General features: G+C 43.4%; 1 protein-coding gene across 2 annotated transcripts in view; it reads left to right on the top strand.

Annotated features, from left to right (window-relative positions):
* The window catches only part of GRB10 (growth factor receptor bound protein 10), a 414,148-nt gene that overhangs the window by 353,220 nt on the left and 35,365 nt on the right, over positions 1-25,563 (top strand). For both annotated transcript variants that reach the window (XM_030205442.1, XM_030205449.1), the window contains 2 exons: positions 15,471-15,608; positions 22,362-22,472. In XM_030205442.1, the coding sequence (XP_030061302.1) occupies positions 15,471-15,608; positions 22,362-22,472 (249 nt within the window). The remainder of the gene's footprint in view (positions 1-15,470; positions 15,609-22,361; positions 22,473-25,563) is intronic.

The raw sequence follows: 25,563 nt of genomic DNA, 5'->3' as shown, positions 1-25,563 counted from the left end.
TCACAATCACTCCACCTCTCCCATGCCACCTGTAGGCCTTCCCTGGGTCTACCTTAGGAAGGCCTGGTGGTCTAGTGGCATTTTCGGAGGCAGAAACGAATCCCCTTCGTTTCTGCCCCATGCTGCTGCTCCATCACAGTGGCTGCCTCGTGAGACTCACAAAAGATCCAGTAGCAATTTTGCTATTTGGAACCAGAACGGGCAGGGGCAAGCCTCCTGCTTGTGCTGGTTCAATTGCAAAATGGCTGCCAGGACCTCTCACGATGGCCTCAGTGGCCATTGCAATGGAGCAGTGGCAGTATGCAGGAACGAGTAAGGTTCATTCCTGTCCCTGAAGATGCCACTAGACCACAGGCCTTGGGGTTAGGAGTTTCATTTACAGTTCTGGTTTCTGCTGAAACCAAGCGGCTAATTTTGGTCGCAGACTTGTTTCAGTTGGGCTCTAAAAGATGCGTTTACACATTTATATTGGAAGTGGATCTCTGGCAGTGTATGCCCCCTTTTCAACTGTGTGACTTAGAATTTACGCGCACCATGTTACAGAATACGTTTAGCGAGTTGCAAGTGTAAATCGTAATGCCAATTACTTTTAATAATTGCTTGTTATCCAACTGACAGCACTGATTAGCTAGTTAACCAAATAAGTTATGCACATTATTATAGAATACACTTCGATTTCAGTGTGGAAATTAAGGCACGATATATACAATCCAGCAAGTATACATGCACAACTTAGCTACTTCCAACTGTGTTCTCGTAACATACTATATTGTCTTGTTTGAACCTCACTTTGGTCTGTGTTCTTAAACATTTCTTTATACTTCCACCTTTCTCCTCACAATACATACCAAAATGTATGGTCATTCCTCATTAATATTTTATTATGACACTGCTCCTGTTTTTGGACCTTCTGCCAATATTTCTCACTAGTTATATATGTCTTATGCAGTTTGAATGACATCAGATTTCAGCAATATAGCATTTTAAATCCATTTTCAACAAGATTGACTTATTGATATTTTGGATATTTTGGAAGATATTTACCCAATCCTTATGATCTGTTTGGTACCCCAGTTCCTTCTCCCAATTAATTACATGGGTGCTTTTGTGGGGTTCCTCAGGGCTAAATCTTGGGCCCAATAATTTGTAATATTTTTCTTTCACCCTTATCTTTCTTCATTCAGGGGCCCTTTTACAGGTTTCTGATCCTCCCTCCTCTTGCTGCATACACCACAGACTGCTTCTTCAAATCTCCCCCCCCCCCCCCTCTCAAACCTTGTCTTCCTCTGTCCTATTGATCATGTGGCACGATCCTTTTGAATAGAGAGAGAGCCTCTGGGACTGTCTGGATGACGGGTTTGGAAGTCGGACTTGGGACACTGGTTGGTGCCAAGTATTTCTATTGGGCTAGATCCTACCTCCATCACCATCCTATAGGAATGCGGGGGGGGGGGGGGGAATCCATCAACCCGCAGGCCCCTGCAGGAAAACTGCTACCCACAGTTTTTGCATTCTTCCCATGGGGGCTTGAGAGAAACCACCCAGTTCCACGGTTTTACCACGGAATTGTCAACCTTGCCCAACCCACTGGTTCAAATAAGCAGTGGGCACAGACCAGCAGAGGAGGAGGAAGTGATCTGATTGTCAGCTGCTTGTTTCTTCTCTATGCCCCGGCGCCCAAAGCAGAGGCGTCCACCTCTACCACAAAAGGTTTGTCCGGATCCGGGGCCTGAAGGATGGGAGCGGATTCAAACGCTTTCTTCAACTGACTGAACGCCGTGTGCGCCTCGGCCGGCCAGTTCTTGACATTCGCATGCTTCTTAGTGAGCGCTGTCAACGGAGCCGTCAATTGAGAATAATGGGGAATAAATTGACGGTAGTAATTAGCAAACCCCAGGAACTGTTGCAGCGCTTTCAGGCCTTGGGGTTGGGGCCACTCTCGACTAGCGCGGAGTTTGTCTGGATCCATCCGCAGACCCCCAGGTAAGAGAATATGTCCTAAAAAAAAGGCAAAGTCTGCTGGTGGAAAGATCATTTGCTGAGTTAGGCAAACAAGCGGTACTGCCGCAAGCGCTGGAGGACGGTCCGAACGTGGGCCACATGCTCCTGGGGATCTTTAGAGAAAATCAGGATGTCATGCAGGTATACAATTACAGTGGAATAAAGCAGGTCTTCAAGGGCGAAGTTCATGAACCTTTGGAACACCGCTGGAGCGTTGCACAGGCCGAAGGGCATCACCCGATATTCAAAGTGCCCCTCGTGCGTGTTGAACGCGGTTTTCCATTCGTCCCCCTGCCGAATACGGACCAAGTTGTAGGCCCCACGGAGGTCCAACTTGGTAAAGATCTGGGCCCCCTGCAGCCGATCAAACAACTCCGGGATAAGGGGCAGAGGATATCGGTCCTTTACGGTGATGGCATTTAGACCCCGATAGTCGATACAGGGCCTCAAGGAGCCATCGGGCCTCAAGGAGCCATCCTTCTTGGTCACAAAAAAGAATCCTGCCCCGGCAGGGGACGTGGAGGGGCGAATTAACCCTTTCTGGAGATTCTCTCGGATGTAGGCTTGCATGACCTTCGATTCCTCTCGGGATAACGTATAAAGCCGGCCCCGCGGTGGCATCTTGCCGGTCATCAAATTAATAGAGCAATCAAAGGACCGATGTGGGGGTAGCATGTCTGCTTCCACGGGATTGAACACATCTGTGAAGTCCCGGTACTCTTCTGGCAGAGCAGCTTGACAGACTGGCACGGTTCTAGGAGTGGCCACTACCACGGGGCAGCTGGACTCCCGACCCCTCAAACAGGTCTCGGCGCAGGCGCCACCCCAGGCTAGTGCTCGTCCAGTTAGCAAAGAAATAACATAGGCCACCTTTACCTGGTCTGAGGCAAAAGCCTCTGGTTGCATTTTAAAGTACAAGTTGCACTGGTTGAGGAACCCCCGGCAGCTTCCAGGGACACCATCAAACTGAGTAGGCTTAGGGAACCGAGGTCCCGGGAAGGACCCTCCCTGACTGGGAGCCGCTGCAGCGGCCTGGTTCTGCGCCTGGACCGTGGTTAACTGGGAGCAGACATTCTGCAGGGCCCCCGACAGGGCGTTCAACTGCTCCTGCTGCTGCTGGAGAATCTTAGCCAGGTCTCGTAGATCGGGTTGCGTTGGCGAGCTCATGGCTTCAGGTTCCTGTCTTGTCTGGGAAGAGGGTGAGCCCTTAGGTCCCGCAAGGCCCCGAAGGACCTCAGAGGACAGCCGTGCAACCCCAAGTCTTCACCCTTGGCGACCGCCGTTCACCGGGGGGTTGAGCCCCGAGCTGCAGGCGGCCAACGGGACTTCCGGAACCGCGGGGTTGACGGACTGACCCAGAACCGGGAGCGGGGAGGGCAGGTGGAAATCAGAGTAGTCCAACAACAGGCCACAGGTCAGGGCAGGCGGCTATCAGAGTCATCCAAAAACAGGCAACAGGTCAGGGCAGGCAGCTATCAGAGTTGTCCAGAAACAGGCAACAGGTCAGGGCAGGCAGCTATCAGAGTTGTCCAGTAACAGTCCAAAGGTCAAACCAGGAGAGCAAGGGAACGCACTGAGAACAAGAATACACGAAGACTGGCCTTGGGAAACAGAACCTGAAGCAACGTCCTGTTCCAGCCCCGCTCCTTAAATACTGTCAGCATTCAACTGCCCAGCCCCAGCCGACATGGGCGGCCAATCGGAACCCGGCTACTGAAGAAATCCCTCTGGTTGGTTCCGTCCGGCCTCCCAGGCGGGGCTACAGTACCGGCATCCTAATCTGGTACCTCTGAGGCGGAGCTTCGGGTTCCCGCGCCCGAATGTGGAGAAGACGCCGGCCATCGCGTCTCAGTGCCATCCTTCCCGCTGGCGCAAGCGCGGACCCCGTAGCCGGCGACCGAGAGCCCGGAAGCCGCGATTGCCGGCCCACGGGCCCGGACACGGCGGCCACCGCCGCGGCGGGCCGCGGCCTCAAAAAGGCTGGCCATCGCCGCAAGGAACACCGGCTCAGCCCCGACTGCACCCGGGACAGGCGCCCATCCGGGAAACCATCGGGTAAGTCCTCTCTGGCTGCGGGTCCTTCCTCCCGGCCCTTGCTTCCCGCAGAGGAGCAGCCGGAGGGAGCGAAGGATGTGACAGAAGACAGGACAGCGAAGAAACAGAAAATGGAAATAAGATCCTGGGAAGGGACTTGGAAAAAAGGAAGTAGTAAAGAGACCAGGACCAACCCAATTTGAAAAATAAAATGGTCAGGAAACAAGGATACAATTACATTTATTTTTGGTATTTAGAGAAAGATAATGTCAGCTTTGAAAATGTGCGCTTTGTGTATTCTGTTCTGTACTGAAGGAGATGTATCTCTGTTTCTCCGGGGTTTCACTGCTCAGTCTGATTTTTGTTTTCCATTTAACTTTTTGTCTAGATTGTTTCTAGTTTATAATCCAGTATTTTTTTTGCTAAGTGATGACCTGTGTTTTCCTTGTGTAAAAGGGATGAGGAGTCAAGTGATATGTGGGTTCTGTATAGGAATCTGTAACTGGAAAAGAAGAGACACATCCTGATCCCTGGAGATGTGCTGGTGTTTTAGAACATTTTGCAGTGCTAATTTTAGTGCACTTTGAGTCCTTTATTTGATGCCGGTATAGTAAGCTTCTGAGTTTCTATTTGCAAGGTTTTGTCTTACATCACACAGTACCTGGTAGTGGAAGGAGTTTGTGTTGCTATCACTGATTTGATACCAGAATTTGTATATTGAGTTGTAAAATGAAACGTTATATTTCTTCTCTGTACCTCTTATTAGGAGAGTTTTATTGGTTGGCCTGGGAATGAATAATTATATGCTAAATTCTCTGTGAGTACTTATGCTCCTCACTCCAAGCCTCAAGAGTTGTGCAGCTAGGCCCTGGCAGCCACCAGCACCAGAGAACTCAACTCTGGTGGAATGGACAAGACATTTTTCTTTTGTGTGTGCTTTGACTCCATTAAGCTGTTCCACTTTGGTTTTATGTGCATATGGTTTATGTATTTTCATTGATTTTGTAATAAATTTAACTGCTTGGCTTCTGTTTGTAATTTTCTGTCATCACAACCACCCTTACGCCCTGATTGTAGCTCTGAGGAGGGAATTGGGGAAGGGAGCAGGTTTCTGGGGATGCCATGTCATCCCCCACCTGAGGCATCCGATTGCTACCTGTGCCTACTACTGAATCCAAGTCAACTTCTTCCATTATAGCCTCTACATACAGGACTTCATGTTCTGTGCTATGAGCATTTTTGTGCATAGGTAAAAGAAGTTGCCTTTTTTTTTTTTTAAACCAACTTCTATACAAGTTTGTTTTTACCCAAGTGCTTTTCTTCTCCTTACCCCAATGATTCTAGTTTCTTCCCTGATGGGTTTCCCTTGTGTTCTTTACAAAATCTCTCCATTCATCTTTCTCTCCTGAAAGTCTTTCCATTTTTTTTTTAACAAGGTCTTTTTTTTTTTTCATCTTCTCTCTTCTTCCCCCAGTTTTAGGCCTCTCTTCACTTGAATAGGAATGTACGTTTGCTAGCTTACATTTGGTTTATTAGCATGCCTTAAATTGTATGTGCAAAATCAATTTAATGTACACGGGTAATTTTATAAAGTTATTTTCACATATACGTGACCTGTCTATAAAATTCTGACCAGTGTAAGCCCATGTGTTGACATAGTATGTACTTTTTGCCAGTAATAAGAATGACCATACTGGGACAGACCAATGGTCTATCTAGCCCAGCATCCTGCCTCCAACAGTGGCCAATCCAGGTCACAAGTACTTGGCCAAAACTCTAATAGCAGACGTACAGATATGGATTTTAAGCAGAGCAAGTAAGTATGTAGATCGTAAAATTTGCTACATAATCTAGGCATAGATGTTTATTCCTGCTCTTGAGGTGTAAATGGTCATGCCTACAGTATATCTGTGTCTTTATAAAATAGCAGCTAAGTACCCCTGTTGGCCCTCTTATACTAGGTGCTCCCTTATAAAATTCCTCTCATTGTCATTTAGTGCATGTTGAAAGTTTTTTTTTTTTTAAACATAACATCAAAAAATATGTTTTGAAATGTATTTGAGACAAACTGAAAAATGTCCAAAAAACTGGAAAAATTTCTAAACTGAATTTTTGCCCTGTACATGTCCCTAACGTTGGAAGCTCCTCCTTCCTCCTGTTATTGTCGTCTTGAAATCTTTTATTTTTCCTGATCAACTTTGTCTGCATCATTCTCCTCCAATTTCTTCCCTGCGTCTTTGTTACATACACCTGCTCTACCACTATAGTCTTCCCCTCAATGCTTCCTTCCTCTTTAGTACAACAGCTAAATAATCCGGCAAATTTATGTTTCTGAAACTGGATCTCTAATCAATATATGTCATAAATTATATCTATATATCTTCAAACCATCTCTCCCTGGTTTCCCCAGAAACTTCAGTGATGTTAATCACTACAACTTCAACTGCAGTGATATATCTAACATCTAAATCTTCATTGGTTCTTCCAACCTCCTCTTATATTTATGAAAGCTTTTTTCACTTATCTCATTATCTCTTGTTCTACTGTCGGACCCAGGGGGACAGATGTCCGACATGCACGTTTCTCCCAAAGATGGGCTGTCTCAAGGACCTTCCCCTGCAAATACATCGACCCATCAGTTAGATTAATTCCCCACACATCGGCCCTAAACCTTCATCTGGGAAAAAAACCGTTTTAGAAACGAGTAAATTCTTATAACTCACCCTGTCCTCTCATTAGCGTCAGCTCAGCAAAAGTAACTTAATAGCCATCACCCCACTCAATGCCCCTTTTTGCACTCTCCCCCCCCCCCCCCTCCACTTGATGGAATGTGGATATTCTGTACACCGGGGACTACATCTTGGGCCAGAGATTTAATTGAATATACTAAGCAGTGGCCATCTTGAGCTTGAAGTCTTGCTGGAAAATATCGGTGTGTATACTATATGTTCCGAGTCAGCTTGTAAATTGTTTTTTAAACTTTCCCAGATGTTTGAAAACAAACCATTTTGAGGGGATGGCAGTCCCTTGCACATCTGTGAAGGCCATCATTTTTATAGCCCATTTTTCTTTAATGTTGGGTATCATTTTACACTGCACATGTACCCATTTGGTTAGAAGCAACCATCAATTTTCTGCTTTTTTGGAAAACCAGGATTTTTGTAAATTGTTTTATACAAACAGACTTGAACAAAAATCAGCACGTGACAACCATTACAAGTTTTAAGTGAAGCAGTTTCATTCCAAAAATAGGCAAGGTTAAATGCCCTGAGATCTGTCTGTACCTGAGGCAGTGGAGAGTTAATTTGGTCTACAGTACCTAAATTTAACTTTCCTTGAACTATTACTATAAAGGTATGAGCTAAATCCAAACATGGAATATTACAAGATAACAATTAGTACTTGTTACTCCAACATCTTCACACTGAAAATTAGTTTTTCCCATATAATCTATTAAAAATTATTGCCTATGCCAGTGTTCAACAGTTGTGAATCTGTGGTGACCTGCATTTTTCAGTCACTGGGTTTTTTTTATTTTGGGGAGGGGGGGGGGGAAGGCATTCCAGTTGGCTAGTGTCCACCCATAAATTCCTGGGGGCAATAATCAAAAGCTCTTATCTGGGTAGGAGTGGATTCTACCCAAATAAGTGCTGGTGAGAGGGATATTCAATGGTACTAATTGGAGCTGGAGGTTGTCCAGTTCATGACGATATTCAGCGTCCCTGATAATTATATCTGGATAACTACTCTTCCTCTCTTTGTTCCTGTTCCCTGCCCTACCCTTAGCTTGATTGAATAGATGTCTACTGTGACTCTTTCCTATCAGTATTTGTAGTTTCTTTTCCTATTTTTGATTATGTGGTTAGTTTTGTAAACTGCCCAGATCTGAAAGTCAGCTTGAGCGGTATAGCAAGTTTTATTAACCTATAAACTATAAGATAGCAAAAGAGCTCTCCTAAGTGTTATCCAGATAGAAGTGATATTCATAAGTACACAAGCATCACCATACTGGGACACACCAAAGATTTATCAAGCCCAGTATCCTGTTTCCATCAGTGACCATTCCGGGTCACAGGTACCTGACAAAACCCCAAAAGAGTAAATACAGTAGATTTCTTGCTGTTTATCTCTGGAATTAACCAATGGATTCTTTCAAGTTCATCTTAATAATGGTTTAATGACATTTCTTTTAGGAACTTGTCCAAACCTACTTTAAACCCTGCTGTTCCAACTGCTTTTTACTACATTCTCTGGTAACAAGTTTCAGAGCTTAATTATGCGTTGAGTGAAGAAATATTTTCTTCAATATTTGCTTTAAATTACTGTGTTCGTGCCTCCTAGTCCTTTTATTTCTGGAAAGAGTAAACAAATGATTTACGTCTACCTGTTCCACTCCACTCAGTATTTTATAGACTTCTATTCTATCTCCCTTCAGCTGTCTCTTCTCCAAGTTGAAGAGCCCTAACGTCTTTAGCCTTCCCCCTTTATCATTTTGGTCACTCTTCTCTGTACTTTTTCTTTTCTTTTTCTTTATCAAATTTTCACATTTTATTCAAGCAGAACACTTCTACAGAAAAGTAAGACCAGCTTAACAATATAATTTTAACAAAAGAAAACTCTTAAAAGAATCAATATTTCTGCCAGTTATTACTCAAGTCCACTATTTTAGATCCAAGATGTTAAACAATGGAGATAAAATATTAAGATTACAATAAAGGAATTTGCTACGTCTGAGAGATCTAAAGAGATATCAGAAAAATAATTATAAAGAGAGCTATTTATTGGATCACTCTAGTAATCCTTTTAGATGTTAAAAAAGCTGTAAGTTGTTTACTATATTCCAGGGAAAGACTTGAATCCGCTTGAACAGCCTTTCGAGGTTTCTCTTTTGCTTGAATCCTCTGACTCTGAATTGGCAACAGCCGCCACTCTCGTGGCGACTGTTGCATTATTGCCTGACAAAGATTGGATCTTCCGTCTGTTTTTCCGGAATAAAGAAAAACCTTTTTTAGGTTTTAATATATTGCTTTTTCCTGATGTCTCAAAAGAGACAAGAAGACGGAGGAAACAATTTTTGCTCCTTAGGCCTAAAGTTTTGCACTTGGGGGGTACCTTTTTTCTAAGATACCCCTGCAAGTGCATAATAAGGCTTGAGGGGAAGAAATATGTGTTTACAGAACCTGTCCATGTCTCAGCACTTGTAACCTCAGCGAAACAGGAAAAGTGCTAAAGAAGAGATATTAACCCTACTTAACAGAGAATGCTTAATCCTGTATGTTTAATTTTCCCTTTATTTTATTTTTCTTCTCCTATTTCCGAATTCTTGAATCTCAATTTATGGACTTGAGCGTCATGCTTCCTGATAATTTTTCTTTTTATTATTATATGTAATTTCTTATTTACTGGATGCTTTCCAAAACAAGATTGTTTCTTGTATGATATGTTAAATGAATAAATAATTAAAATGAAAAAAAAAAAAAGCTGTAAGTTGGGGAGGATTAAAAAAAACATATTTAGTTGATTGGTATTTAATGACGCATTCACACTGATATCTAAGGAAAAAAGTAGCACCCAATTGAAGAACAGCTGGCCTCATCAGTAAAAATTATTGACGTGTCTTGGGGTTTCCTTGGAGACATCTGGGAAAATTTGAATTCGGAGTCCCAAAAACGCTTTGTCTTTATTTTTAAAGAAAAGTTTCATTATCCAGTCTTTATTGGGCTTCAGAGCAACAGTGGCAATCAAAGTTGATGCCACCACCATTTCATTATCTGAAAGTTCCAATAATGCGGAAACATCCAGTTCTTGATTGTTTTGATCTTGTTGGTTCATCATTAATTTGGTAGGCAAATAGTAAACTTGTGAAAATGGTGGAATAATTCCTTCATCTACTCCCAGTATTTCTTTAATATATTTTCTCTACATTTCTCGTGGGGTAATTGTGGGTTGTTTAGGAAAATTGAGAAATCGTAAGTTATTACACCTTGTAACATTCTCAAGGGATTCAGTTTTTCTCTTCAGATAAGTCAAGTCTTTAATAAAGTTATTTTGATAAGACCTTATCTGCTGAATTTCTTTTTCATGTATATTACTTTGTTGAGTTAGAGTTTCCTTAAATCAACTTCATTAGTTTTTTTTTTCTAATGCAGTTAGGTTTTGTGATAATTTCTGTATTTGTGGAGATAAAGCTTTACCTAAATCCATAATCAAAGTCCATAAACTATCCAGAGTTACTTCGTTGGGCTTAGCAATTGATGTAGGAAATGAGTCACTATTACCTCGGATTTTCCAGTGGAAATGTCCTGTTCCATATTTACTGCTTCATTCTCCTGCACTGTATTAGATATTACTCCTTTTATCGGACTTCCTAGTACTCCGTTGACCCGAGTTTCCTCGCCAGCTTGTGTCTCCTCCTGTCGCTTTTCTCCCGTAGCAACCATTGGAGCCGGGATTGAGGATGCCAACAACGGGGAACTACTGCTGCAGGGCTGTGGGGGAGGAGCTCTCGTGTCAGGGCTGAGCAACAGCTCTAGCCCTGGGAGCGCTCTGGGGTCTCCATGCACCTCAGTGTGGACCAGCGGGCTTCCTCGCGACACTGCTGAAATCCCTACTCTCTGAAAACATGCCTGTAAAGGACCAACAGCTGGGGAAGGGTTTTGCCGCTGAGGGGCAGTGGAAGTGGGATGGCCTCTCCTCTTCGGCATCCCAAAACACGGATTCTCTGTACTTTTTCTAATTCCGCTATATCTTTTTTAGATGCAGTGACCAGAATTGCACACAAATATTCAAGGTGCAGTTACTATGCAGGCCTAAATGCCTGAGGTTTCTTTTTTTTTTTTTTTTTAATCTGAAAACTGAGGAACCATTTTTTTCCACTGATGTTTTGGAATCAGTGGAATTTTAAAAAAGAAATAAAAAGTAGGAAGATATACAATCAGGCATATGTAGAGGAAACAAAATTAACAAATCTGCTTAGAGCAATAAATTAAGAAACTTGTAGAAGAATGCTCTAAATAAGGATTATTACCGGTGCATATGTAGAAAGTTACTTTTAAGAAGATTATAAATAAAGTCCTCACAAGCCCAGGGTACCAACTCAGTGGACACACCTGTAATGGCTTTCATCACAGGCCAACCACCACCTCTGAAAAACCTGCAGAGTGATACAACTTAATTCAATCTGCAGCAAAAAACAGAGAGTGGTGTGTAGTAGCAAATTATAAATTCTCAGTATGCACGAGTAATCTGTTGAACTAAATAAACATTTAGTATATATTATCGGAAGAGTAATAGTCAAAAAGCGAAAAAGAAACTATATCAGGAATAATCAAAACTACAAAAAGTGAAGAAGTACTTAGCCGGAGACACATCTACTATGTCTTCTCTCAGCCCATGGTAGGCAACGTGTTGAAAAGGATTGCATTGCACTGGGGCCTGATAATTCTCTTAGCCTAGGATTGGCCATGGAGGCTGTGGTACATGGACCTGATTCAACTGCTGGATGGGGTTCTTTCCATCATCTGCAGGTACATGGCCTACTGAAGCAAGTTCCAGTGCTCATTGAGGATCCATGCCCCTTCGGTCTTGCAGCTTCACCATTGAAAGAGCTCGGTTGAGACGAAAAGGTTATTCTGATTTGGTCATTGTTACCTTACTTTAAGCTCAGAAACACTGAATATCCATGGCTTATATGAGGGTGTGGAAGGCATTCGAGATCAGTGTTCTGAGTGCGGACTCTCTCTTCTCTGCTCGAATTGCGCACATCCTAGCATTTCTTCAGACAGGCCTTCAGAAAGGTTCAGTTTGCAGCTTTGGCCTGTTTCAAAGGTTGACTACAGAAGACGTCTCTTGCGGCTCATCTGGATGTCGTTCAATTCTTGTGTGGCGCGGCCTCCCTTTTGTACACTGTGTCCAGAGTAGAACCTTAATTTAGTCTTTTGGGCTCTGCAGAAGCCTCCTCAGCCACTCCGGAAGGCCTCCTTAAAAGATCTTAGCTTAAAGAACGCTTTCATGGTGGCTGTTGTGTCAGCATATAGGATTTTGGAGCTTCAGGCTCTCCTGTTGGGATCCTTTTCTTTGCTTTTTGGAGGTGGGGGGTCTCCCAGCGCAGTCCTTTCCTTTCTTCCAAAAGTATCAGCAGTTCATCTCAACCAATCTGTAGAGCTTCCGTCCCTTTGCAGAGAGGACAAAGAGGCTTTGTATTCTTCCTTTATGCTTCTCGATATGTGTAGAGTCCTCATTAGATATCTGGGAGTCACGAATGAGTTTTGCAAAGCAAACAGATCGTGCTTTTTGGTAAGCAGAGGCTTGGCATCATGGTTTCCAAGTCCACAGTTGTCTCTGGCAGATATTTGCAGGCAGTGATGTGGTCAATGCTTCATACCTTTAAGCACTACAGGGTGGATGTTGCAGCATGCTCAGAAGCTGGTTTTGGGGTTTCAGGGCGGTGGCGGTGCCAGAATACCACCCACTGTAGGGATTGCTGTTGAACATCCCACATGTTCTGGAATAGTGGGATTAGAGTCCACATATGCAAAATTTAAATGAAACTTAGACTTATTTTTTTTATAAGGCCCATTAAGATGCTCTTTTATTATTTAACAGTAGTGGCTATGAATCATTGAATATTCCAAAGGTGAGCTATGGTGCTGCTGTTTCTCCATGATTTCTTTTTCTGTTTTAAATGTTATTTTCATTTTAATATTTTGATTTTAATTTGTTACTATGATGTAAACCTCTCTGCTGTCTTATTGAAGGGTGGTATATAAAGTTTATTACTAAACTAAACTTAGAAATAATTACCACAGATGATGAAAAAGTTGCCACTTGGTGTGATTGAACTATCAATCAAAGGTATATATTGAAATGCATAAGGAGAAGTATTTCCAGTAAAATAAATAAATGAAGATAAATGTCCCATGTATTGGGGTTTGAAGTTCATACCTTTTGTATCAATGTTGAAAGGATGAAAGCAGTTGAGGGGCTGCCAAATTGGCATAAGTTGTGTAACATAAATCTTACACAGAGGCTTAAGAAGTTCAAATTTATACTGCCTAGAAGAGAGAAAAAGATTTTGCTTGTGTCAAGGGAGGCAGGGATTACAGAAATTTTCAATTCCATAGCGTCCCACAGATCAATCCAGAGACTTGTGGGTTATGTCCCTCTGCCAGCATGTGGAGATACAGAGAACTTCTGAGATTCACTATATTTGGTTATGTGCAGTCAACTTCACCTCAGTATTCTCTCTGTCTAGCAGGTGGAGGGTCATAACTTTGCAGCTCTGCATTGATAGGCTCCTGTCCTGTTCCTTGGGCTGAGTTGAGAATATGAGGTCTCCCTACTGTGGTGAGAAGGGTACAACTGGTGGGGTGCCAGGTCTCCCTTTCCTCCCCTACCCCCCCCCCCCGGTGCTTGCCCGGTTTAATTCTTCTGATTTAGTTTAGGACAGGGAAGGGGGCCTGGAATTCACATGACAGGGAGTGAGGCAGGAGGCCAAGCTGCAACTGTGAGGAAAACCTTGCTAGCGCCTGTTTCATTTCTATCAGAAACTGGCCTTTTTTACTAGTAGTATTATATTTCAGTTGAAGAACAGAAAGCACTCTATGGCAAATATTTGTGCCTTCTGGGCATCCTGGTGTGCCAGATTTTGGGAATATTCCAACTCCACCTTTTATGTAGTTAGGGAATACCATGGCTGAAGACTTACTGGCTTTAACAGTTTAATCTTTAGCTATCACAGCACAAATTTTATGGTAATAGTGGAACTCTGCATCCTGTTGTTCTCGTAATGTTTTATTGTAATCTTCCAGAGTTTTTCAGTTGAGTGCTACATTCTAGAGATGAGCTTTTCAGGATACCCTGCATAGATGTCCTTCTCCTTTCCCATGTCAAATCAGATGATATTAACGTGTCTTACTACTTACTACACACGTGACAGATTCTATCTCCTTTAATACCTCCCTTCATTTGTGTCCAACATTGATCTTTCCATTTCATTTTCTCTCTCTCTCTCTCTCTCTCACACACCACACACACACACACACCACACATATATACACATATACCTGTTTCTGATATATATATATATATATATATATATATCAGAAACAGGTAGAAGAGAAGGAACAGGATTCAGGGACTGTGAACTCCAATGCTGGAGGGCTGCAAAAAAGTCTGGTTTTCAGTATTTACAGTGTATGCAAATTTAAACATTTCTTGGACCCAAGTGTATGCAAATACATTTGAATGTTCCATGTGAGCATTTTGAAAACCAGTATATCAAGTCCCATTTCCTTTTCCATTTTGTCAAATCTGATGACACAGTATACAAGAATGATCACATTCGGGAAACCTTTATTGTTGGCACACCGCATTTACAGATCACAGAACCTTGTTTTGTCTTTCGTTTTTGGGAACTATCCAGTAGTCCTGTTTTGTGCTAGCTACAAAAAGGTGGCTAGTTCCCCTATGGCTGTGACTTAGAGGTGTATTTTCAAAGTACTTAAACGTACAGTTACATAGTAACCTATGGAACTTTGTAGTTCTTTGTAAATGATCCCCTTAGTGGCATTAGAACCTTTTTTTCTAGAACTTGGTTGAAGGCCTCCCCACCTCTAAAACAAAACAACATTGAAATTGTGGCCTACTATGTAATTGGCAGTACTTAAATTTGTAGGCTTGTAAAATGGAAGTTGCTGGGTTTGTGCTGCATTTGCTCAGCAAAAGGAGTAGTGTAGCTGCTGTAGCCAACACGACACTTCCAAAGCAAAACAGGAGAACGGCGTAGATACACTAGGAGACTCAAGTCCATAAAAGACTCGACACGGCACAATGTTTCAGCCAAGGAGCCTTCCTCAGGAATCTTTATCAATAAATTCCGGGTTGCAGCTTCACATTTTATTCTTCAGAAGATTATTACATCATTGACAATCATGTCTTTTTAAAGATTGTGATTATCAGTTTATGTATATATTACTGTATATTTACATTGAATTTATAAAAATTCCTGACACAGGCTCCTTGCCCGAAACACGGTGCTGTCGAGTCTCCTATTGTACCTATGCTGTTCTCCTGCTTTGCTTTGGAAGTGTCCTGTTGGCTTCACTACTCCTTTTGCTAGTTTTGTGTCTGTAGTGTCTCATGTTCCTCCACTTTGTGGATTTTTTTTTTTTTTCAACATGTAATTTTGAAAAAAGGCTGCATGTGCCTGGAAATATACGTGCACTCCTTCAGGTATTTTAGAAAAGGCTCTGTGCCAGCAGATCCATTACTAAAATACCACCGGAATTGAGCATGTTTTGACTCCTACATTCTGTGTAAAAGGGGGCTTGCATTTCTAAAGGTCCTTTATTTATTTATTTATTTTTTTAAATATGTGCTTTCTGCCTCTGTAGTGACGTGCAATATTTTTTTTTGTTTGTTTTTACTTTCAACAGAACTTTTTAAATGCCAGTAGCTGTCCTGAAATTCAAGGTTTCTTGTATGTGAAGGAGCTGGGGAAGAAGTCATGGAAGAAGTTGTTTGTATGTTTAAGAAGATCTGGACTGTATTGTTCTACAAAAGGAACATCAAAGGTTAACATATATTTTTGCTTTGTTTTTTGAGATTTTCTTTTGACTGGCTTAAAAATTGGTGCTATTATTTTAAAATAAAAATAGACAATATGGACACGTTCACACAAAGGTACAGGTGTGTGAGATACACATACACACACATTTCTCTCTCTCATAAGTACATAAGTATTGCCATACTGAGACAGACCAAAGGTCCATGAAGCCCAGTGTCCTGTTTCCAACAGTGGCCAATCCAGGTCACAAACACCTGGCAAGATCCAAAAAAAAAGTACAAAACATTTTATGCTGCTTATCCCAGAAATAGTGGGTTTCCCCCAATTTAATAATGGTCTATGGACTTTTCCTTTAGGAAGCCATCCAAACCTTTTTTAAACTCTGCTAAGCTAACCGCCTTTACCACATTTTCTGGCAACGAATTCCAGAGTTGAATTACACGTTGAGTGATGAAATATTTTCTCTGATTCGTTTTAAATTTACTACTTTGTAGCTTCATCGCATGCCCCCTAGTCCTAGTATTTTTAGAAAGCGTAAACAGATGCTTCACGTCTATCCGTTCCACTCCACTCATTATTTATAGACCTCTATCATATCTCCCCTCAGCCGTCTTCTCTCTCTCTCTCTCTCTCTCTCTCTCTCTCTGTCTCTTCAGATCTCAAAGAACAAATTTTATGGTAATAGTGAAACTCTGCATCCTGTTGTTCCCATAATGTTTCATTGTAATCTTCCAGAGTTTTTCAGTAGAGTGCTTCTGGTCCATATTTTTATTAGTATGTGAAATGTTCTCATGTCCCTTTTTGACCTGGGCCCCATCTCATTCTGTTCATGCCACTTCGATCTGGTAGTCACTGACTGCAGCGTGGGCACTACAGGGAGCATCTGGTTTGATGGGAGAGGGGGGTTCAGCACAGTAATGTTCCTCCTTCCCCCCCCCCCCCCCCCCCATGCTACAGCTCGGTCCCTAAACCTGTTTTCTCTTACCCCTCACTTCCCCAAGCTTAGACATCTGGACTGGTCCTTCCTGTCACCTACATCCCCAGTTGTCTTCCCTTCTTTTTTCACACTGTGGATCTAATTGATTCTGATCCTTACAGAGAAATTAGTTTGACAGTGGTATTTCAGCCTTTGGAGCACAGAGCTTGGACTGTGAAAGAGTGGCACCCCTGCCTTCGAATTCTCCCCCCAGCTAGCACCTACTTCCAGTTGCACACAAAGTGGCCTATGTAGGTGGTACAGGGAAGGAAGATGTATGCGGACACTGCTTCTACTAGCTGGCCCTTTTGAACTATCTCTTTTGTTCCAAACTGCTGTAAGGATTACCAGATTTTTGGTATGTAATATGAGACACTTGTTCCCCCTGCTACTAGTTTACAAAAGATCTGGAGAAGCCTTCTGTGGAATAGTTGTTTCAAAAGTACGCGGACTTCTAATAGCGAAAAAACATTCTTTGTAATTTTTTGGTTTGAAAGATAGGCACCCAGTTTCACATGTAGGATATGTCCTGCTGAGAGAGGAGAATATACACCAGAATCAGCCACTCATATAAAGGTTTTTCCAGAAAATGAACTTGGAGAAATTAATGATCATAAATAGAGCATTTGTGCTTACAACTACTACTACTTATCATTTCTATAGCTCTACTAGATGTATGCAGCACTGTACACTGGACATAAAGAAACAGTCACAAGAAATATACAGATTCATATAATATACACTCAGTGAAATTAGACAAAGCTATTCACCCCGTTAGCATCTACCACTCTCTGCCCCCCCCCCCCAAACTATACCTCCCTTATACAACTCCTTGTTTTCCATACCATACTATTCCCTTTCATAACAATGTGCTGAAACTAATGCCTAATGTATAAAAGGCAAACTGAAAAACTCCGACTCATAATCAGGAAAGCTCTGGTTGTTTTGCAAATGAGCTTCTCTGTTAGAACAATGAGGTGGTCATTCAGTGAAAACTAAAAATGCCACCCAGGGCCTTAAAAGCAAGTATCCTATCAGGTCAGGGCTTAACAAATCCCAGGCACCATGTCACAATGGCAACTACAAATGTCTGTCTAGTCCTTGGGATTTTTGTGCCTCAGTTTGTGGCTGCCATCAGAGCAGGGACATTGTCCTTTCTACACCGCACTTCTCAGCATGAATCTGAGCTGCACAGTGCTGGAGCTGTCACACTAGTATCGAGATTTGAGTAGCAGAGAGCAATGCGAGAGTTCCGTCAGTGTGCAGCTCACACTGTCACAGGGCCTCATGATGCAGGGAAGTGGATGTTCCTGCTCCAGTGGAGTTGCATCAGAGAGGATAAAGTCCTTTGCTCTGTACACAGCAGGGTAAGAATCAGTGGGGGAGCTGGGGCGCAAGGGTGAGACTTGCTGTGGACTAGCTGGGGTGGGAGTAGAAGCTGGTGGGTGGCTTATTTAAGGGAGGCCGGGAGATGGTGAGAGAGGGTAGGGAGACCAGGGCTGAATGGTCTAAAAGAGATTGGGGGGGGGGGGCAGAGAGAGACCAAGACCGGGTGATAAGATGGGGAAAAAGAGAGGGAGACTGAGTGGCGACAGGGTGGGAAGGAAGGCTGCTGGCTGTGTTTTTCTTCCAGTGGCCTGCAAGGTACATTATGGGCCTGATTTACTAAGCTTTCTTATCTGTTGATCATGGAATGGGAAAAGAGCCTTAGTAAATCGGGCCCTAAAGGAGCTGCAGTAGACCTCAGAAGAGATCCCTCCCCCCACCCCCAACTTCAGTGGAGACAGTGGTGGGGGGCGAGAAGGGAAGATCTCAGCTACTGGCTTTTAAGTGTTTAGCCCGACTCCTAAATCCAAATACAATTTGTCAAGGCCTGCGATAATTACCTGGATTTTGGGGTGTCAGAATAGATTGGTCCACCAGTGGCATTCATAACTGACCAGAAACAGGTTTCACTATGACTAAAATGTGAGACCCAAAAGTCAGCTGCAAATCTAGCTTCCTTCCTAAACTCTGTTGTGGAATTCCCAACCCATTCAGCATAACCTTGAAGTTGAGAAGAGGCTACTGATCTCCCATGAGTGACTTTTTTTTTTCCCATTGGTAGCATTGTGTTTAAATCTGTTGTCCTTGAGCCACTAAGCCACAGCACATGGGCCACCATTAATTTATAACAAACCCCTCCCACTTCTCCAATTTTAGAAACAGCTGGGCATCATCCACAAAGCAATTGATTTGCAGTTCCTTTTCTTTCTTCATTTGTTTTCTGACGTGAATTATTTTCTCCTTTCTTTTTATTTCTTCTCCTGCCTCTTCTATCTCCTGATTCTCACTCTTCTCCTTTCTGCCCACACTCTTGTGCCCTGCAAGCTCTCCTCCCTCTCAGGCTCCTGCAGTTCTCTTTTTCCCTTCCAGTAGCAGCATGTAATAACCATACAGACAAATAAAGCACCAGAGTATACTTTTATGTTAATTTGAATCTGTGTGTGCCTTGATTGGCTTTGGTCTGACCCAGTATGGAAATTCTTACGTTAGGTAACAATGTAGACAAAAACATCCCATCAAACCCAGATCCTGTCTGCAACAGTGACCAATGCAGGTAACAATGGTGGGAGCCATTGATGGCACTGGTGGCAGAGTTTGATGTGTGTTGATTGAGATTTTTCATCTGATTATGTTGTGTTTTTGTTGTTTTGTATGGTTTGTTGTGTTCTGCTTATGCGTTAGGGGAACATAAGCGAATAAATTAATGTGGTTGTGCCACATGAACTTTATCTTACCACAACATCACATTGTATTTGTTCACACCGGAGTCTAGAAACACCTCTCCGGTACTATGTAAGCCACATTGAGCCTACAAATAGGTGGGAAAATGTGGGATACAAATGTAACAAATAAATAAAATAAACAAATTTAATAGGAAAGCAAGAGAGAAGGAACTGTCCCCTAAAGCTTATCCACGATATTGGCTCTGGATTATTTATTTATTTAAAATTTTATAGTGCACTCTATCACCAGTGTTGTGGTTGGATTACACCATTAACATATATAATCTATCATATTTCTCTCTCTCTCTGTCTGTCTATATAGTAACATAGTAGATGACGGCAGAGAAAGACCTGTACGGTCCATCCAGTCTGCCCAACAAGATAAACTCATATGTGCTACTTTGTGTATACTTGATCTTACATAAGTACATAAGTAATGCCACATTTGGAAAAGACCCAAGGGTCCATCGAACCTAGTATCCTGTCCACAACAGCGGCCAATCCAGGCCAAGGGCACCTGGCAAGCTTCCCAAACGTACAAACATTCTATACATGTTGTTCCTGGAATTGTGGATTTTTCCCAAGTCCATTTAGTAGTGGTTTATGGACTTGTCCTTTAGGAAACCATCTAACCCCTTTTTAAACTCTGCCAAGCTTAACCGCCTTCACCATGTTCTCCGGCAACGAATTCCAGAGTTTATGCGTTGGGTGAAGAAAATTTTTCTCTGATTTGTTTTAAATTTACTACACTGTAGTTTCATCGCATGCCCCCTAGTCCTAGACTTGGCGCAATACCAAGGTTCCCCACTTTTTCAGCAGGAGATGGGAGGTCAGCTCGGAAGGAATCAATGTCCTTCTCCAGCAGTGACCAGAGTCCAGTCTTTTGTATGTCTTCTCTCCTTGGCCAATGATAGGTAGGGTTTTTCATCGGGTCCAGCATCATCCAGGGCCAGTTGTTTGATCACACCAGATTGGCCCAGACGTCCATGGTATGCAGACCTGGAGCAGCTTCTTACAGATGAGCCATTTCAGCTTCCCTTGGAAGGCACCCTGCTCCACCAGGACCCTGTTGTAGTGGAGGATCCTTCCCACTTTTGGTCTTATGGCCTGGCTATTGAGCAGTCGAAGTTGAAGAGGAAAGGTTATTCGGATGGGGTCATTGCGCCCTTGTTACAGGCAAAGAAGCAATCCACCTCTGAGGTGTATGCTAGAATTTGGCGGGTGTTTGAAGGGAAGAACAATTTTTTTCCTTTAAGGCGAGCTTGCCACAAATTTTGGCATTTCTTCAGGAAGGCCTAGCGAAGGGCCTAGGCTATAATACATTCAGGGTGCATGTGGAGGCTCTCTTTAGTTATCGGGGCCGGCTGCTGAATTCCTCGTTGACTTCACACCCGGATGCGGTGCGCTTCCTGAAGAGGATGTCAATCTGCACCTACTGTTGAGGACTATGTGCCTGCTATGGAACTTTGTACCCGCCATGGAACTTTAATCTGGTACTCAGGGGATTGCAGTGGGTTCCCTTTGAGCTGCTGAAGGAGGCTACCTTGAAGGATCTCGTGCTGAAGACAATGTTTCTGGTAGCGGTGTAATCAGCCTGCTGAATTTCTGAGTTGTAGGCATTGTCATATAGGTGTCTGTATCTTCAGTTCACGGAGTCCAGGATGATGCTTTGAACGGTTCCGTTCTGTTTGCCTAAAGTGATCTCGTTCTTTCATATTAACTAGCCACTTTTTCTCCCATTTTATCAAAGTGCAGATTATTCAGCACAGATTATTCAGCAGAATTTCCAACTCTCCACTTCCTGGATGTTCGGGATCTTCTTCAGTATCTCCATGCCACTAATGATTTCGGATTATCTCTGTTCTTTTGGCGGGTCCAAATCACAGTGCAGTGGCTTCCAAGGTGACCATTGCGCGTGGATCAAGCAGGCTATTGTGGATGCCTACCACCTTTCATTTAAATAGCTCATCCTACGTGGGCTCATTCTATGCGGGCCATGGCAACATCTTGGGCAGAGTCATCTGTTTTTTTGCTGGAAGACATTTGTAAGGCGGCAGCGGCGATGACATGATCATCTCTGCATACTTTTGCGTATCATCATCATTTGTATGTTGCAGCTTGGGAGGATGCCTCTTTTGTCCGGTTGGTGCTGGTCACAGAGGTTGCATCTTCCCATCCATTTTGAGGACTTCTTTACTACATCCCACAAGTATCTGGATTCATCTGCTGTCGACACAAAGGTAGCTTTGTTCTTATTTGATAGCTTTCTTTCCTTAAATTGCAGCAGATAAATCCAGAGCCCCCACCCTTTTTTGTTAGTGTTTTCAGTGCTGTGGATTTTCACTGATCTGTTTCAGTTATGGTGTTTCAGTTGTAGGTTCATTTGAATGTTCTTTGTGCTCTTCTGAGAGGATGGATTTTTGGCTGTATATTTGGCCTTTCTGCTTTGCTAATCGATATACTGAAGGTCCAGGAGCAATACTGTCTTAAAAGACAGAGTTCAGTACTCCTTATCTACACCTGCTGGTAGATGGTCACAACCCACGAGTATCTGGATCCATCTGCTATAACTAAAGGAAAGAAAGTTATCAGGTAAGAACATAACTTTACCTTGTTGTACATCATGCCAATGAAGGTCTTGAAGTTTTTACCATACATATTCTTACTATTTCTGCTGTATGTATGTGTGTGTGTTTGTTTTGTTTTTTATAATTGTTATTATTTTGAATCACCCGTATGTATTGTATTTTCTCTATTCTTATCCTACTTTGGAGGATGCAGGGATTACATAGGAAATCAAAGAGAACTTTGTATTGAAATGGAACACATTTCTTTTATGCTTTGTTATGCAGGGGGAGGAGGGTTCCCTTGGTAAGCATACATATATAAATCTTATTTTATTTTTGCTCAAATGACCTTTGTTTTGTTCTACTAATATGTTTGGTTATTGAACATGTCTTTTGTGGAAGATAACTTATAATTGGATAAATAAAACACAAAAATATATGTTTTTCAGGAGCCAAGACACTTACAGTTGATAGCAGACCTTGAAGACAACAATATATTTTTGCTGGTAACTTGCAGGAAGCTATACAGTTCGCCTACTGATTATGGATTTTGCATAAAGGTAAATTGTGTTTTTTGTATGTATATGTATATATACAGTGCACTCCATTTAAGTGCACGTTGGATAAGCACATGATCTGTTTAACTGCATGCCGTACTTCGGTCCCGTTTTTGGCGCTATCAATTTCTATGGGACAAACTTCGGTTTAACGCACCACTGATAAAAGTGCAAGATTCGCTTATATGCATGGTTTAAGACTGCTTCTCTGCAGGAAAGACTCCACATAAGCGCATGCACGGAATATGGAAGTCGATTGGCACATGACAAAGGGGTGGTAAATTTGAAATCTCGTTGGTTAACTGCCACAGGCAGAATAAGCGAAAGAAAGTTGTTAGAGTGTACACTGGAGTCGTCGTCGTCATCGCGCAACTGTAAGACTTTAATACTGGCTGAACGAATAGAAGTTCTTAATAGAAGTTCTTAAAAAATTAGAAAACAAAGTCAAGTATCTATTGCTAAAGAATATGGTGTCAATCCCAGTCAAATTTCACATATCTTGAAGCAGAAAGATGAGCAAAACAATACAAATCCACAAAGAAAACGAAAACGGGCAGGAAAAGCTGAGGATGTAGAAGATGCTCTTCTTCGGTGGTTTTCTCAAGTCAGGAGCAGACAGTTTCCTGTCAGTGGTCCACTGCTTATGGAGAAAGCTAATCAGCTAGCTGAAAGTCTTGGACTAACAGAAATCAAAGCCACTGTTGGATGGTTGGAAAGATGGAAGGAGAGGAACAACATAAAATTCAAGGAACAGCATGGTGAAAAACAAGATGCTGATGACTTTGGTGCTGAAAATTGGGTTGTTTCAGTTCTTCCTACCATCTTGAACGAGTTTGCACCTCGTGACATTTTCACTGCTGACGAAAACGGTCTCTACTGGCGAGCGATTCCTGATGGAACACTTGCATTCAAACAAGCCGAAACTACAGGAAGTAAAATGTCGAAGGACCGACTGACGATCCTCTTTTGCTGCAATATGGATGGGAGTGAGAAGTTGGAACCACTCATCATTGGAAAGAGCAAACAGCCCCATTGCTTCAAGAATGTTATGCGACTTCCTGTGTCATACGAGGCTTACGCAAATTCATGGATGACTGGGGAAATTTGGAAGCAGTGGCTAAAGAAGTTAGACAATAGAATGCGGGCACAAAAGCGTCAGATTTTGTTGCTTTGTGATAATTGTGCTGCGCACAGTGATGTCAGACTGTCTAACGTCAAGGTGGTCTTCCTGCCATCAAACACTACCTCTCTGATCCAACCTATGGATCAGGGCATAATAGCCAATTTCAAACAACATTATCAGGCTCTTGTGCTACGTCGTCTGATGAGCGTTATGGATGACCAGGCTGGGAAGGATAAACTTACTGTTGAACTGGCTCGTAATCTATCACTGTTGGATTCCCTACATATGCAGAAAGAAGCCTGGAATCATGTTACACAGGCAACCATTGTGAACTGCTACAAGCGGGCAAGCTTTGTTAAGGATGTGGAGAGGGACGAAACAGATGCAGCTGTTGCAAACGCGTCGGATGAACAAGCTATTGACATCCCAGCCGGTGTTACTGAAGAGGAGTTTCATCACTACGTAGTTGTTGATTACAATCTACAAACAGCTGATGACAGCACTGATGTCGAGAGATGCGCCTACACGCAGGCAACGGCTGATGATGAAACAGATGATGAAATGAGCAGCGAGGCACATACTGACGAAATTCAACAACCTCCTGTCACTTTTGCAAGAGCGCTGGAGAGTCTCAACACCGTGCGGGCCTATCTGGAGGCTACTGGATGTCAGTGCTATAACAGTTTTTACCGTCTGGCAGACGTAGTCTATGGAACTCACAGACATAATAGTGTACAGAGGACTATCACTGATTACTTCAAGTAAGCCTAACGTCAGTTAACGGAGACTGTATACTGTATGTATAATAAACAGTACTGTACATATGTTTATCAGATGTCATGCTTCTTTGGGTCACAACGGTTAAGTGCATGTTCCGGTTAACTGCATGTATTTCTTTGGTCCCAGATCCTTGCACTTAAGCGGATTGCACTGTGTGTACATATATTTCTCCGAGGACAAGCAGGCTGCTTGTTCTCACGACTGGGTTGACGTCCACAGCAGCCCCCACCAACCGGAAAAAAACTTCGTGGGCGGTCCTGCACGCAGGGCACGCCCACTGCGCATGCGCAGCCGTCTTCCAGCCCGTGCGCGACCATTCCCGCTCAGTTTTTTTTCTATTCCGCGCTGGAGACGTGTTATCGTCTCTCTCTTTGTCAGCCCCGGAAACCGGATTGCGGCCTAGCCGCGGCTTTTTTTCTGTTTTGCATACGCGTTCGCGTATTTTTTTTCTACCAAATTTTTTAAAAAAAAAGAGTGTCCTCGTCGTTAGCTGCGAGGGTGCTTCGTTGCGGCCCTGTGGCCGCGCGGTCGATACTCACGCTTGGTGCCTCCAGTGCCTCAGGCCGGAGCATAATTCCAAGACGTGCACCTTGTGTCTCGGCTTGAGGAAGCGGACACAGGTGGCGAGGCAAGTTCTTTGGGACCGTCTTTTCGGAACTTGCGCCAGCCCTTCGACGTCGACCTCGACGGCATCGGTGTCGACAGCCGGGTCTTTGGTACCTGTACCGATGTCGACGAAATCGGCACCGACCCCAGGAGTACAGGTACCGTTGGCCCGCTGGCGGGGGTGAGCGGCCGCGCGGGCAGTCGGCCCCGGCCACTCCCTCTACCCAGGGCCATCGGGACCGAACCCTGTCGGATCCGATTCCTCGAGGCCGGGGGGGGGGGGGGGGGGGGGGTTCTACCTCCTCTTCGTCCCTTCCACCGAGCGCCGATGACGGGCATCGAAAGAAAGCAAAGGAACACCGTCATCGGTCGCCCATGGCACACGGGACTGCCAGCTCCGGCACCTCGAGGAATGACTCGACGCCCAGGAAGCGGCAGTGCCGGGAGGAGCGTTCCCCCTCGGTTGAAGAGGTGTTGCTGCGTCAGTCTGCGGGTACTTCGGTACCGTCTCCTGGACCCGAGCAGCTTCCGGTACTGACACCCACACCGGCCCCCCTGCCTTTCCCGACAGCGGGAGCCCAATCC

This window comes from Microcaecilia unicolor, chromosome 1 (assembly GCF_901765095.1).
Source record: "Microcaecilia unicolor chromosome 1, aMicUni1.1, whole genome shotgun sequence".
Taxonomy (NCBI): domain Eukaryota; kingdom Metazoa; phylum Chordata; class Amphibia; order Gymnophiona; family Siphonopidae; genus Microcaecilia; species Microcaecilia unicolor.
Note: the sequence above shows the minus strand (reverse complement) of the source record. Positions and strands in the feature narration are given on the sequence as shown.